At 50.0% G+C, this 14,088-nt stretch overlaps 1 protein-coding gene across 3 annotated transcripts in view; it reads left to right on the plus strand.

The window, feature by feature from the left end:
• COL27A1 (collagen type XXVII alpha 1 chain) overlaps window positions 1-14,088 on the plus strand; it is a 253,052-nt gene that overhangs the window by 227,277 nt on the left and 11,687 nt on the right. For 2 of the 3 annotated variants that reach the window (XM_005309140.4, XM_065571906.1), the window contains exons 48-59: window positions 719-772; window positions 1,895-1,948; window positions 3,789-3,896; window positions 4,598-4,651; window positions 6,513-6,566; window positions 7,149-7,202; window positions 7,829-7,882; window positions 8,229-8,282; window positions 9,239-9,292; window positions 10,941-10,994; window positions 13,240-13,293; window positions 13,387-13,440. In XM_005309140.4, the coding sequence (XP_005309197.4) occupies window positions 719-772; window positions 1,895-1,948; window positions 3,789-3,896; window positions 4,598-4,651; window positions 6,513-6,566; window positions 7,149-7,202; window positions 7,829-7,882; window positions 8,229-8,282; window positions 9,239-9,292; window positions 10,941-10,994; window positions 13,240-13,293; window positions 13,387-13,440 (702 nt within the window). The remainder of the gene's footprint in view (window positions 1-718; window positions 773-1,894; window positions 1,949-3,788; window positions 3,897-4,597; window positions 4,652-6,512; window positions 6,567-7,148; window positions 7,203-7,828; window positions 7,883-8,228; window positions 8,283-9,238; window positions 9,293-10,940; window positions 10,995-13,239; window positions 13,294-13,386; window positions 13,441-14,088) is intronic. The other variant, XM_065571907.1, reaches the window with a different exon arrangement.

The following is a 14,088-nucleotide window of genomic DNA, read 5'->3' on the forward strand; positions in this document are numbered from 1 at the left end:
CACCCCATTGTGATAATTCATAGATTCATAGATTATAGGACTGGAAGGGACCTCGAGAGGTCATCGAGTCCAGTCCCCTGCCCGCATGGCAGGACCAAATACTGTCTAGACCATCCCTGATAGACATTTATCTAACCTACTCTTAAATATCTCCAGAGACGGAGATTCCACAACCTCCCTAGGCAATTTGTTCCAGTGTTTAACCACCCTGACAGTTGGATAAGGAGCTTTACGAGGTGGGAGAGGTGGCATTTCCAAAAGGCATTGGAGAGCTGTGTGTGGTTTGGTGACCAGCAGAACTGCTTTCCTGGGATCTGAGAGGGCTTAGACAACCATAAAGAGGGCTCCTCTTGTGACACAGAGAAGCCAGTGAAATTTAAGAACGGAAAGCTCCCCTTCCTCTGTTTACTCATTTCGCGAGCCCTGATTTCTAGCCCTGGGATACCAGGAAAAGCTACCAGTGAGTTGAAGTATGAAGGGAGGGTCCCCTCCTCCAATGCAGTCTGCTGCAAGAAAGAGGCAGTTACCAGCTCAGCATACCCCCTGGAGAGAGATTTTCAATGGCAGGCTTGTAACGCAGGCTGTCTGTGCCAGGGATCAATCCGCGTCCCTTTGGGTTTGGTGATCAAAGGGGAGAGGGCTGGGGCAGCCCCACAAAGGTCTTAGTGGCCTAGGTTCCAGAGGGCAGGATAAGAACTATTCCATTATTTTTCCCCAGGGGGATCCAGGACCAAGTGGACTGATTGGCCCAGCTGGTGTGGCTGGATTGGAGGTAATTGTCGCTGGCGTCCTGCAGAACCCCAGTGTGCAGTCTAAGGCACACCTCATGGTCGCCCTCTGAAATGAAAACTAGGAGAGTTCCCCCTGCCCAGACCAGGCCAGGACTTAAAGAAGTGACTACTGATTTTTGGATGCTTCAGTTCTTGGGTGGCCAACTTGGGCACTGGACTCTGAAAACCGGGCCCCTTTCCTTTACGGTGTCTCAAGTCGGGCAACACAAAGCAGTAGGCCCTTCTGAAACTCTGTTCCCCATACTTCAGTCATGTTCGTTTCCCCAGTTGTCGTCTTACAGACACTAGCGCTGGGACACTGTATTTTACAAGAGCACTGTAACGGGCTGGCCTGACATCCCTGGAGATAGATATCCTCTCTTTATTCATAGAATCATAGACTATCAGGGTTGGAAGGGACCTCAGGAGGTATCTAGTCCAACCCCCTGCTCAAAGCAGGACCAATTCCCAACTAAATCATCCCATATTTATTCCCATATTTGTCCATGAGACTGATACAATAAATGGATAGCAGCCGTGCAAGCACTCCATCAACGTGCTTCTCTCAGGGAGCATCTGTGAGAGAAACAGGGCAATTTTTTCCCATGGGCTATTCAGTGCTTGACCTGCAGTGAAGGTGTAGCGGCCTGGACCCCAGTGGAAGCCAACAACCTGAGTACATACCCATAGTCCCTAGTGTGCTTGTACTTGGTCACCTAGCCGGCACTGCCATATCCCCACTAACGCTAGCTTAAAGCCAATTCGGGTGTGCCCACCCCCACTGCAATCACACCTTCATTTGGGGTGTAGACCTTGAGACTACCAGCCAAGGTACCAGTCTCCATGGCGCTATGCTTGGTAGTATCCTAATAAGAGATACCAATGAATGCATCAAACTGGTGAGAGTCAGATTCATGTTAATAATAATATAACATATGGAGATATACCTATCTCCGAGAACTGGAAGGAACCCTGAAAGGGCATCAAGTCCAGCCCCCTGCCTTCACTAGCAGGACCAAGTACTGACTTTGCCCCAGATGGCCCCCTCAAGGATTGAGCCAATGCTCAAACCACTGAGCTCTCTCTCCCCCCATTTAACATTTAATTCTTAAATGTTACTGCAGGGAGTCCCTGGGGAAGATGGAAGAAAAGGAGAGCGCGGCAAGCCAGGGCCTGCCGTAAGTACTAAATCCTGCTCCAGAGCAGAGATTGGGGAGTGTTCAGAGATCAGCTCTGGTGTCATTCAAAGAAGCTCCTGGCAGTTTTTAAGGCGGCTCTTTTAACCTGGCTCTTTAATACTTTATTCTCGTCCTGATTTCTTTTCTTACGTTGTAGTTTAATGGTTTGTTCGGTAGGGAAGAGGGTGCTGCTGTATGGAACCAGCTCTTATCAGGCCTGTCCCAGCTCTTGAGGGCAACAAACCAGGCTGGACTCTCATGGTAGCAGACTTCGTTGCTTCTTTATTTCCACCTAGGCTGTAAACAGCCTTTCCACAAGCTACTTGGGGATTTTTCTTCTAGTCCTGGGTGAAATCGGAGCACCTCTGAAACCGGGGCAAGATGGAAACTAACTTTTTCAAACCTCAAGGGTGCTTCCAGGTTTGGGTTAGGGTTCAGGTCAGTTCTGAAGCATCCCCATGTCCCAGCCTAGGAGGCTTAGGGCTGAGGTGTATAGAAGTTGTCTAGTCTCCAATGCAAAATGAAAAGCCATTGCAAAGTTCTGCTTGCTCTAACTGAAATAATCTGTTCCTGCTGATGCTAACTGTATTACGGGACCAGAGAAATTGGCCCAGCCTAGCATCCCTGACTTTTTGGTGCTTCAGAATCTAGATCCAAACAGGACATTAATGTCCCAGGTCGAGACTAAACGGTTGTGTTTATGGTAATGCCACTATGCAATTGCTCTGCGAAGGGGCATTGTGAAAATGTGAAAGGATGGCCAGGAAGGGATCCCTTCAGGTAAATACTTTCCAATCAAGTCCTTATTTCCTTGATTTCTGCAGAACTATAATCAGCTAAAAGCATTTTAAATATGGTTGCCAATAAGACACGTGCCAAAGTGCTGCTGTAATGGTGCAATTAGTTACCAGTGTCTGTTGTCGAACACACACAATACATTTTGTTTCATTTTTGCTGTCGTAGAACAAGGAGGCTTGAATTGTTGGGATCTGAAAGGTCACCAGAAATGCACATCGCAGATAGCCCAGTGCCCAGACAGCAGTGCCGTATTCGTAAAAGCGCTCACTGTCCTCTTCAGTTCAAATGAAAAAGGGCAGATAACCACCCCGCTTCCTTTCATGCACTGTCTGATAAAGGCTGCACCCGATGACATTTAATGATTGCAAAGGTGACATTTACAAAGCACTGCAGATGTACCAATGATGCTGGGCAGTTTAATTGAAGAAATCAATCTCGGTCCGGGTTCTGGGTTTCCCATTGTCTAGGATGGCAACTCATCTCTCCATGACGACGAATGGTTTTTTTAGTTCAATAAATTCCATTTGCAAAGAGAAGAGAGGACGTGACATAAACCGTATCAAATAAAAGAAAGCTTAAAAGATTTCTGAGAAATGCTGCTTAGACCTTTACAACAACAAAACCCCCAGCTAGGCTAGAGTTGGACATCCGTGAGCAACCAGGCGAATTTGTGGTTTCCAGAATATGTCCAGTTCACAGAGAGACCTGGCTCTGAGGTGTGAAGCTCCAATCCTGACTGAGATCCATAGCTGACCACCCTCGTAGTTGAGTGAAGTGTGGATCGTGGTCCAGTTAGGTGAATCCCGATGGGCCCTCAATTATCTGCCGCTGTTTTGCAAACCGTTTGTGGGTTTTATCAAATCGTTCTCCAGGAGCTCTCGCTTTTGACATTTCCTCAACCACGCTCTGAAGGACGAGACGGTGGAGACCAGTGGTGTCTCCTCTCCACTCTCTCATGTGGTGTCACCGGGTTGGGTCAGGTTGGTGAGGCTATGAATTAAGTCCGTAAGGCGGCTGCATCTCTCTTTTCTATGCACTCTAGGGTGCAGCAGGCTCCAGGGGTGAAAGTGGGAGCCAAGGACTCAAGGGCTTTGGCGGGCCTGACGGACCCAAAGGAGATGCAGGGGGAAAAGGAGAGACTGGCCATCAGGTAACCTTATCCACCCCCCCACCACCACCTTTGCAAGACGATTCCCCTCACTGCACCCTCTCTCAGTGCTTGAGCGCCTAAAGATCCACACATTTTGCTTAGCTCCCTTCGCCCCAACCCCAGAAGGAAGATGCATGTAACGGGCACACACCCTGGGTTGCTTTAGTGCAGGATGGATTTGATCTCTGAGTTCTATCCTGGGCTGTATGGGCAAAGTGTCCTCATCTCTTGCCTGGGCTTTGAGCTATGATGCGAGTTGGTTGCTCACAGCCCTCCCATGTGCATCTTTGGAGGTGACGTGTGCAAACCCTATTATTTGTGGACGTCGCTAGCAGTCAGGATAACGATCTGCCATGGTAGTTATCAAGACAGAAGTCCAAGCATCAAACAAATACATTAATAACCTTGTGCTGTTCTGTGACTTTCCGTTCCAGAGCACAAAATGATTGATATGGATGAATTAAGCCTTAGAACTCCCCTTTGAGGTGGGAGGTATTATCTCCATTTTACAGATGGGTAAACTGAGGCACCGAGCGCCTGCATGAATTGCCCAAGGTCACTCAGTAACTGGTCAGTGGCAGAACTTGGAAGAGAGCCCAGAACTCCTGACTCCCAAGTATTTTTAATCACTAGACTGCCTTTCCTCTGTTTCACCTGAAGCTAATGTCAGTTGTGTTTTTCCCCCCGCCCAATGAATTCAGGGTTCCTGTGGGCCGCCTGGAGAAGTGGGAGCAGCAGGGCTAAGTGGCGTTGAAGTAAGTGGGCCTCTTTACTGCTTTTTCAGCAAATATGGAGCTTGTGGTTTGTGGCTGCCCTCATGGTGAGCCTGTGACCAGAAGTATGATCAGGGTTTGGGCGTGGTGAGGGAAGACGGCTGGGACAATGTTTCAGAATAGTTAGGTGAATGGCCGAGTATGAACGACATTAAAGATCTGGATGATGGGATGGATTGCACCCTCAGCAAGTTCGCGGATGACACTAAGCTGGGGGGAGCGGTAGATATGCTAGAGGGTAGGGATAGGTGTAAAGAGTGACCTAGATAAATTGGAGGATTGGGCCAAAAGAAATCTGATGAGGTTCAACAAGGACAAGTACAGAGTCCTGCACTTAGGAAGGAAGAATCCCATGCACTGCTACAGGCTGGGGACTGACTGGCTAAGTGGCAGTTCTGCAGAAAAGGACCTGGGGATTACAGTGGACGAGAAGCTGGATATGAGTCAGCAGTGTGCCCTTGTTGCCGAGAAGGCTAATGGCAAATTGGGCTGCATTAGTAGGAGCATTGCCAGCAGATCGAGGGATGTGATCATTCCCCTCTATTCGGCACTGGTGAGGCCACATCTGGAGTATTGCGTCCAGTTTTGGGCCTCCCACTACAGAAAGGATGTGGACAAATCAGAGAGAGTCCAGCGGAGGGCAACAAAAATGATCGGGGGCTGGGGCACATGACTTACAAGGAGCAGCTGAGGGAACTGGGCTTATTTAGTCTGCAGAAGAGAAGAGTGAGGGGGGAATTTGCTAGCAGCCTTCAACTACCTGAAGAGGGGTTCCAAAGAGGATGGAGCTCGGCTGTTCTCAGTGGTGGCAGATGACAGAACAAGGAGCAATGGTCTCAAGTTGCAGAGGGGGAAGTCTAGGTTGGATATTAGGAAACACTATTTCACTTGGAGGGTGGTGAAGCACTGTAATGGGTTATCTAGGGAGGTGGTGGAATCTCCTTCCTAAGAGGTTTTAAAGGTCAGGCTTGACAAAGCCCTGGCTGGGATGATTTAGTTGGTGTTGGTCCTGCTTTGAGCAGGGGGTTGGACTAGATGACCTCCTGAGGTCTCTTCCAACCCTATGATTCTATGATACAAGCAGATTGCATTTGATAACATGGAATTCTGTTGTACAGCAGTGTGTCCACCACACTCGTAAATGTTGGGCATAAACACACGCACGCACACCCATTCTGATTGCAAAGCCAAGCACTCAAAAGCTAGGAAATATCAGAATTCTGGTTGCCCGCACAAGCTTAATTTGCCCCCCGTCTGCATATGCATTGTGATGTGTCTTTAACTGCATGATGACAGGCTTAGTTTTTCCACAGGACTCCGGCCTCATTCAGTGCACAGGCTGGACCTGCTGGGGGATGAGTCAAGGCTGTGCAGTGAAAGAGACTGTCCCCTCCCCGCCAAGGCTTCTTGTCCCAGTCTCTTTGCCCAGCCAGTCCCAGTTCTCCCTCCACACCCTGTCTGCTCATCGGATCTGTCTCCCCCATTCCCTCTTCTCCTTCCTTCCTCCTGCCCCTTTTGGTTCTCAGTCTGTCTCCTTGCCACCCATTCTGTCTCTCCTTGTCTCCTCAGCCAGTGTCGGTCTACCCCACACCAACTAGCTCCTAGACCTTGTCCCCCTCCCAACCCCTTGCTTCCCGCCCGGATCCCAGTGGTAGTTGCCCCTTTCTGTACTTATTTACCTGCCAATCAGGGGTGTTGGGAGGACAAAATCCATTCCTGACTGTGATGTGCTTGGATAGGAGTGTGGTGAGGGCCATGGAGGGGTCTAGAAGGACGGGTCACCTGGATATGCTCTTTAGGGAGATGTGAATATAATGGATTGTTCATCTGTTTGTTCCATTAGGGCCCTCCAGGTGAGAGAGGGAAGCTGGGGGAGCCAGGAGAACCAGGACGAACGGTGAGGGCAGAGAGCGGCAGGTGTGCCATGTGCCGGCCCGGGCCGCCCAGAGGGGGGCGGGGGGCAAGTGGGGCAATTTGCCCCAGGCCCCGGGCCCCACAGAGGCCCCCGTGAGAATATAGTATTCTATAGTATTGCAACTTTTTTTTATGGAAGGGGCCCCCGAAATTGCTGTGCCCCAGGCCCCCTGAATTCTCTGGGCGGCCCTGGTGCTGGCTTGGCCCCTCTCCCTGCAAGCATACGTTTCACGCCTCCTTTTCTTCCCTGAAAGCATGACCCCAGCGCCTCTTCGGGAGTGGGGCTTGAAGACTTACCTGGCCCCTATCACGCTGGGTAAAAATCCCTGCAATGTCTCATGCCCCTGTTCTCCGCCACCCCTGGGCTTTTACAAGCCCTGCTAAGAAATGGAGAGAAAGAACCAGGTGTGCGTGGGCAGGGGTGGGGACAGGCCTCATGGAGGGAAGGGCATTGGACTGCTTTGTGAGGGTACTGCATTAGGGAGCATCGCTGAAGAGACTCCCCCTTCCTTGGGGAGTTAGTGGTGTTCCCGGAGAGACGTTTCTTTCTCCCTTTTGACTTCAGGGGCCTCGAGGACAGCTGGGTCCGGAGGGACAGAGGGGTCGTAAAGGAGAAAAGGTATCTTCAGAAGTCGTTGTCTGCTCTTCAGATGGGGAATGACCCTTCCTCCCAATGGAGAGCTGCTGTTGTAGAATACCAAGGCCTGGGCCCTACTGATGGTGTGCTCTGTGTCTCTAGAGCACTAACCTTTGGGGGTTCGGTGCCAGGGACTCTTCCGTCGGAGTAACAGGTGCCATTGACACGTGGCTTCCTGCTGGCAACTCTTTCATTTATATAGCTCCTTTCGCCCCAAAAGATCTCGTAGCACCCACTACTGAAATGCAGCCACCTCTGGGGCACGCGGCAACGCTGCGCAATAACCTAGGATGTGTGCAGTTGGCCCTGCAAGGGGAGAGCAGGTGGGCAGCCGAGTGCTGTGCAGGCTTTCGGGCCTGTTTTACTCCCGCCAGAAAAGTAATGATTACAAATAGTCTCTCCCCGGGCTCCCAGGGACAGCGACTCTTTCCTGATGGGAGAGCGTGTACAGTGAAAGAGGGGTGATTGCACCCGTGTCCTGATGGTTATGGGCCAGATTATGAGCCCTGCTATCCCAGGGATAGGGGTAGGGAGGAGCCTTTGCCCCCTTTCTGGTGGTTCATCAGAGCTGCTGGTGACTGGCCGTGTGTGTGTTTCTGTTTCCTTAGGGGAACAGCGGGCGCGAAGGAGATCAGGGCCTCCCTGGCAATCCGGGCAGACGGGTAAGGTGGCATTATCTTCCCTGCCGCGTGCTCTGCGTCCTCTGCTCCGTGCTGGTGGTGAACACTAACCCCAGTGTGAACGGTCGGCGTTAATTCCTCTCGCTCCTGCGTGAGCAGCACGGAATGAGGGCAGTTTGCAAAGGGGCATGTTTGAGGCTGACGGGGGGACAGGATACTGTAGTGATGGGGAGAGGATACCATTGCTGGGGGTGATGCTGGGGTACTTTAGCAGTGAGGAGCTTTAGGGGCGACTCCCGGGCGGACTGTGGTAGCGGAGCTGAGCAGAAGCCAGCGTTGATTTTCACATGACTTTGTTCACAAACTCCAGTTCTCTATCGTTGCGCAGGGCAAGCGAGGCAAAGCCGGGCGCAAGCTCCCAAGAGGCCCCAAGGGGCCCAAGGTAGGAAACCCAGCTGTTTATCTTGTCCTTTCCCAGCTGTGCCAGGCGACAGTCCCGGTCTCCCGTCGCCTTGACATGTCTAGCCTTGCCCGGGCTGTACTAGCCACTTACCGTGCTGAGCTAGCCCGGCCCTTAGGCTGGGTGAGTGCTCCACACAGCTACTGTGCTAGGCATGGTTGTGTAGCTATCACCAGTTGGATGTGTCCAGACTCCACTGGGCAGACAGATCCATGTCACCTACTTCTCCTTGGCCTGTCATGCCAGGGCTAAGTCTGGGTCCATTATAGGTTTCATTGACAGTCACCTTGGACAGCCACGGGGCAAACTGGACTGGATTTTCCTGTCGTCCTGGCCAGGATTCCAGGCACCAGAGGTCTCTGAATGGATTGGATTTGCAAGTCCTGATCTGATAGCCCCTTATGGTACCAAGCCTGTTAGATGCTCTTGCCTAGGCCTGTCCCAGCTGTGCCACTGCTGGTACGGTGTCTCTGACTTCTCTTTCTCTTTCCCCTATGCTGAGGGTTTTCACAGCAATGAAACGGTAAGAGGCTGATTAGCATCACCGGAGATCCTGCTGAGAGCTGATCTGTCCATGTGGCAAGGAGGGGAGGAGCCAGTAGAGAAACTGGAGGAGAAGCACCTTACCTGCCTTAGGCTGCTCATGGAGCAGTGATGTATGTGGGAGCAGTATGTCCTGTTCCTCACAAACTGTCCCCACATCTTGCATATGGCTGTTTGTCCCCACTCTTACTCTGTAGAGGAATCATCTGGGGCAAATCCTTTCTCCTCCTCTTACCTAAAGCGTGGATCCCAGGACCTGTTCCCATCTTTCTGGCACTTGCATCATCTCCGCAAGACTCAGCTTTCTTTCTGCACAAGAAACACCCATGGAATTGTTCCTACCTTGCTGTTCTATTGTGACACTGAGATGGGTCTCTTCTCCTTCTGCCTTCCAGGGCCATCCAGGTGAACCAGGGTCAGAGGGACCACATGGCCCACAAGGACCTTATGTGAGTACTGGCCACAGAGATGGGATAGGTGTCTCTTCTGAGCCTGCTCTTTCACTGACAAGTTTTAAATTAAGATTGGGTTTGTTTGTTTTTCTGAAAGATCTGCTCTAGGAATTATTTTGAAGAAGTTCTCTGGCCTGTGGTACGCATGATCTGGCCTGTGGTAGTTGATCAAAATGCTCCCTTCTGGCCTTGGAATCTATGACTCTTTCTAGGCCTAGAGCACATGGTGCTGAAGAGCTTTCTAGGAAGGGCAGTCTTGTGGGTAAGGCACTCAGGAGAGCAAAGTTCAAATCCTGGCTCTGCTACAAGGCTCTGTGTGGACCGGGATCCTATTGTGCTAGGTGCTGTACAAAGGTGGAGAGTCCAGGAGTGCTTGGAACCTTGTCTCAGGGAGCATTCTCTGCTCTCCCAGCACTATGGGGCTGATTCTTCTCTCGTTGGTTTGACACCCTTGTAAGGCCACTGTCTTCAGCGGAGTTACTCCTGATTCCTGCTGGCTTGAGAGCACCACAATGGGGCTCTGTATAGTCAGTGCATGCCCTTGGATGGTGCAGGAATCATGTCTTTAGGCTGGAGCAGGGCAGCCTTCACGTTGTGTGAGCGTCTGCTTCCCAGTTGGGAAGGCAAAAGCTGCCTTTTTGCTATCCAGCGGTTGCTATGGCAATCCCTGTGCGCTTCATGTTTTGTTCATCTACAAATGACCAGACATAGGACTGACAAAGACTGCCTGGGTCAAGTCAAGTCCTCTGCTGATGCAAGCACCCTATCATATAATCCTATTAATAAATGGATCACGCCCTATCTTAATATTAGTTAGATTGTTTGCCCCCTGGACAGGTTCATCCTATAGGGAAAAAAATTCCAAAATCAGTTAAGCATAAAGGTCTAAACTTTGTAGGTATTTTGCCTATTCAATCTTCCCTGCCCTTCCAGAAACTAACATTCCTACAATAGAGCATGCCATATAGCTGGTTAGATAATTTGAATGAAAATAAAATCATGATGGAAAAACAACATTTTGGTATAATCTGTGCATCTCCCATCCCTGAATTTTCTGACCAACCATGATGTGTGAGAAGAACATCTCAGCCTTGGGATGGATCTGTCAGGCAGGTGATGTAACCACATTCCCAGAAGAAGTGCCCTCCGTGAGCACAGCACTTCCAGGTCGGGGATCAAGATGTGGCGGCTAGAGTTGGTCAAAAAAACAATATTTTTTGTTTAGATGGTGTGTGAATTTGAATTACTTTTTTTTACAAGTTTTTCCAAATGTTGAAAAACTTTTAAATGTTTTGTTGAAATTTCAATCATTTAAAAAAAAAACAGGTCCAGTTGAAGAACTTGAAAAGTTTTGATGAGAACTGTTGGAAAAATGTATTTTCCCTGTTGAAAGTCTTTGTTCATCCAAAAAAAAAAATTTTGAAAATGCAAAATTCATAAAATTTCACGCAGCTTTAATGGCAGTAGTTGTTACTGGCAAGGTTGGTCTTTGTTGGGGGAAGAGATACTCATGGACATGAGGCATTCAGCCCATCTAGAAGTATTATTGCCTAGCAGAGTTCTCAGCAGCAAGTAACTAACTCAACAGTAGTCAGAGTGTCCTAATTGATGGAGATACATGGATGCTACATTTTTCCCCCAACAGGGGATTCCTGGACTGAAAGGGGTGAAGGGAGACCAGGGACCAAAAGGACAGAAGGTATGTAGTGTTCTGTTCTACTGATCACTTGAGCACTGTGTTTTAGTGGGGGCTTTGCATGGGTGGAGTATGACTTTAGTTCGTGGTAGCATAGTCGGGAGAGTCACTTATTCAAAATCTTTCCAGCTTAGCCATCCTGCTTCTTCGCACGCAGGGCCGGTCCTATTGGGATCCAGGAAGTGGGCAGGCGAAGCCCGCCCACTGCTAAGGATCCCTCCCAGCCTAAGGGGGGGTCCACAGGACCAAAAAAAATACAGGGGACAACTAATAAAAGAACAGGGGCAGGAGTGAGGTCAAAGGGTCAAACGAAAGGGAACCAGACGGGGACACCAAGCAGAGAACCCTGGACAGCGCCCACTGCTCCTCGAAGGCGTCAAGGGAGCCAGTGGACGCCGCCCAGAGGAACTCTGCCCGGATACGTGAAAGAACGCAGGGCCAGTACAAGGAAGTTTCACGCCCTAGGCGAAACTTCCACCTTGCGCCCCCCCCTCGCCCCCAGCCCCGCGGCAGCTCCCCCCCCCTGCCCTGAGGCGCCCTCCCCTCCCCCCGGCGGCAGCTCCCCACCCCCAGGGAGCTGTGTGGCAGCTTCCCACCCCAGCTCACCTCTGCTCCGCCTCCTCCCCGAGCACGCCGCCCCTGTTCTAATTCTCCTTCCCTCCCAGGCTTGCGGCGCCAAACAGTTGATTGGCGCTGCAAGCCTGGGAGGCGGGAGAAGTGGAGCGGCGACCGTGCACTTGGGGAGGGGGCATAGGAACACTATAAAAAAAATTGGGGGCACCGCTTTTTGGCGCCCCCAAATCTTGGCATCCTAGGCAACCGCCTAGTTTGCCTAAATGGTAGCACCGGCCCTGTTCGCACGTTGGTCTAACTCTTTCCATGAGCCTGTGGAAATGCACATGTTAGGCTCCTCCCTTTCTCCCTTGCCTGTTACCAGTCTTACCCTACCCATCATGTCACCTGGTGGTTGAAACCAAGTCCTAGGAGTATATGATCCCCACATCACCTGTTCCTAATACTTCTGATGACTTTCACGTGGGTAGATAGTCTCTTTGTGAGCTGATTAGGTGCGTGATTTGACCACAGCGCAAGAAGCCCATGCATATCTTGATGGCCCTATCTGCCAGCTGGGATACAGTACATAAGGGTGACCAGTGTTCCCCAGTGCCAGTCAGTTGCCCATGACCTTAAGAACTCACTGTAATAAATAAAACTTTTAAATGTAACGGAACCTAAAGCATTGTCAGTAGGGCTGGTTGGGCAACTGGTTTGGTTTTGGTTTTCACCATGGAAAATTACGGTAAACAATATATATTTTTTTTAATTTTCATCCAAAATTTTCTTGGAAAACTCCTTGGGTTTTCATCAAAAAACTGGAAAAAAATGGTTTACAACCAAAAATGTTTGGATTTTTGGTTGCCAAGATTTTTTGACAAGACATTTTTATCACAAGAATTTCTGTTTTATTGTATAATGCCATTCCACGCCCATAAAAAAACCAAACAAACAAACAAACCCAGAAATCCCCTGAAAAACAAAAGCACTTCTCCAGAAAGTTTTCAGCCAGTTGCCCTTGTTAGCATCACAACACTGGTTCACCATGCTTGGAACTGTCTGGCCCTGCTTGGCTGATTTGTGTTGGATGCGCCGCTGTTAACGCACCTCTGCTCTCAATGGGATGAGTTCGAGGTTCTTGGTCAGACTATTTGCCACTGGCCTATCAACATAAGAGAAAACCCCATGTTATCAGGAAAGTGGAACCAGTCTAGGCCTCCTGGTAATTTCTGCAGTTTCCCTCCTCTCGGCGTTTGAGTTTGAAGGAAGAACATTTATCTTACTTGCATTTGTGTGGATTACTCATCTAGGGAGGATTTTGAATCTCTTTAGGGTGCTCACCGATCTGATGATAACAGCTGTATAGGGAACATGATCAATATCTATCAATACTTTGTACTTAAAACATACAGCAAAACCTGCACCGATGATCATCTGCATTAACTCCTTTGGTCCCAGAATCCCCTGTCCTACAGCCAACAAAACCTCAGTCCTTGGCTGCCATAATGAGATGTAATACCTGACATTAGTATGGTTCCCTGTATCTAACCTCCACGCCAGCTCGCCCTCCATCTCCCAGAAACTGATTATTAAAGGGCTGCTAGAACCTGGCCTTCCCACGTCTCAGCTGTAGGGCTGTTGAGATTTGTCGTCTGTGCTGTTACCAATTCCTGCCCATGATTGGCTCTTCTAGGGTGAGAAAGGCAGCAAGGGATATCGTGGCCCGCAAGGAGATGATGGCTTCAAGGTATGTATAGTGATTTCTTTCTTTTCTTTCCTTTCCCTGTCCTGCCTCTTTCAACTACTGTGGTGCTCACTCAGTACCTGTCGCATCTCTTAGGGCAAGCAAGGACCCATAGGTGCACCTGGAAGGCCTGGATCAAAGGGAGAGCAGGTAAAGGACTTCAACTTGTCCTCCCCTTCTTGTGTAGATTGTTCTGCAGTCATGTGCAGCCCTGCCTCTTGCTGGCTTGCACGGCTGCTTTCAGGCACTAGCGGGGAGCCCCAGTCATAGACTTTAAGGTCAGAAGGGACCATTATGATCATCTAGTCTGACCTCCTGCACAACGCAGGCCGCAGAAGCACTCCTGTATCAACCCCCTAACCTATGTCTGAGCCATTGAAGTCCTCAAATCATGGTTTAAAGACTTCAAAGTGCAGAAAATCTTCCAGCAAGTGACTCGTGCCCCACGCTATAGAGGAAGGCAAAAAAACCCCAGGGCCTCTGCCAATCTGCCCTGGAGGAAAATTCCTTCCCGACCCCAAATATGGCAATCAGCTAAACCCTGAGCATGTGGGCAAGACTCACCAGCCAGACATGTTGGGGAGAAAAGGGAGGTGCATGGGGGAAGCGATGAATTCATCCAAAGGTAAGTTCCCAGCCTGGGGTTGGACTGTGAGAAGAGGAATGCAGTGCACGCGCCTTGGGGTAGGGACAAAGGAATGCAGGCAGAAGCGACGTTCTTGGAGGGAGGGAATTGGAATTTGTCTTGGGTGGATTTGGGGCACTTTTTTGTTGCTGTTGCAACATACAGTGGCAGAT

This window comes from Chrysemys picta, chromosome 18 (genome assembly GCF_011386835.1).
Source record: "Chrysemys picta bellii isolate R12L10 chromosome 18, ASM1138683v2, whole genome shotgun sequence".
NCBI classification, from domain to species: Eukaryota; Metazoa; Chordata; order Testudines; family Emydidae; genus Chrysemys; species Chrysemys picta.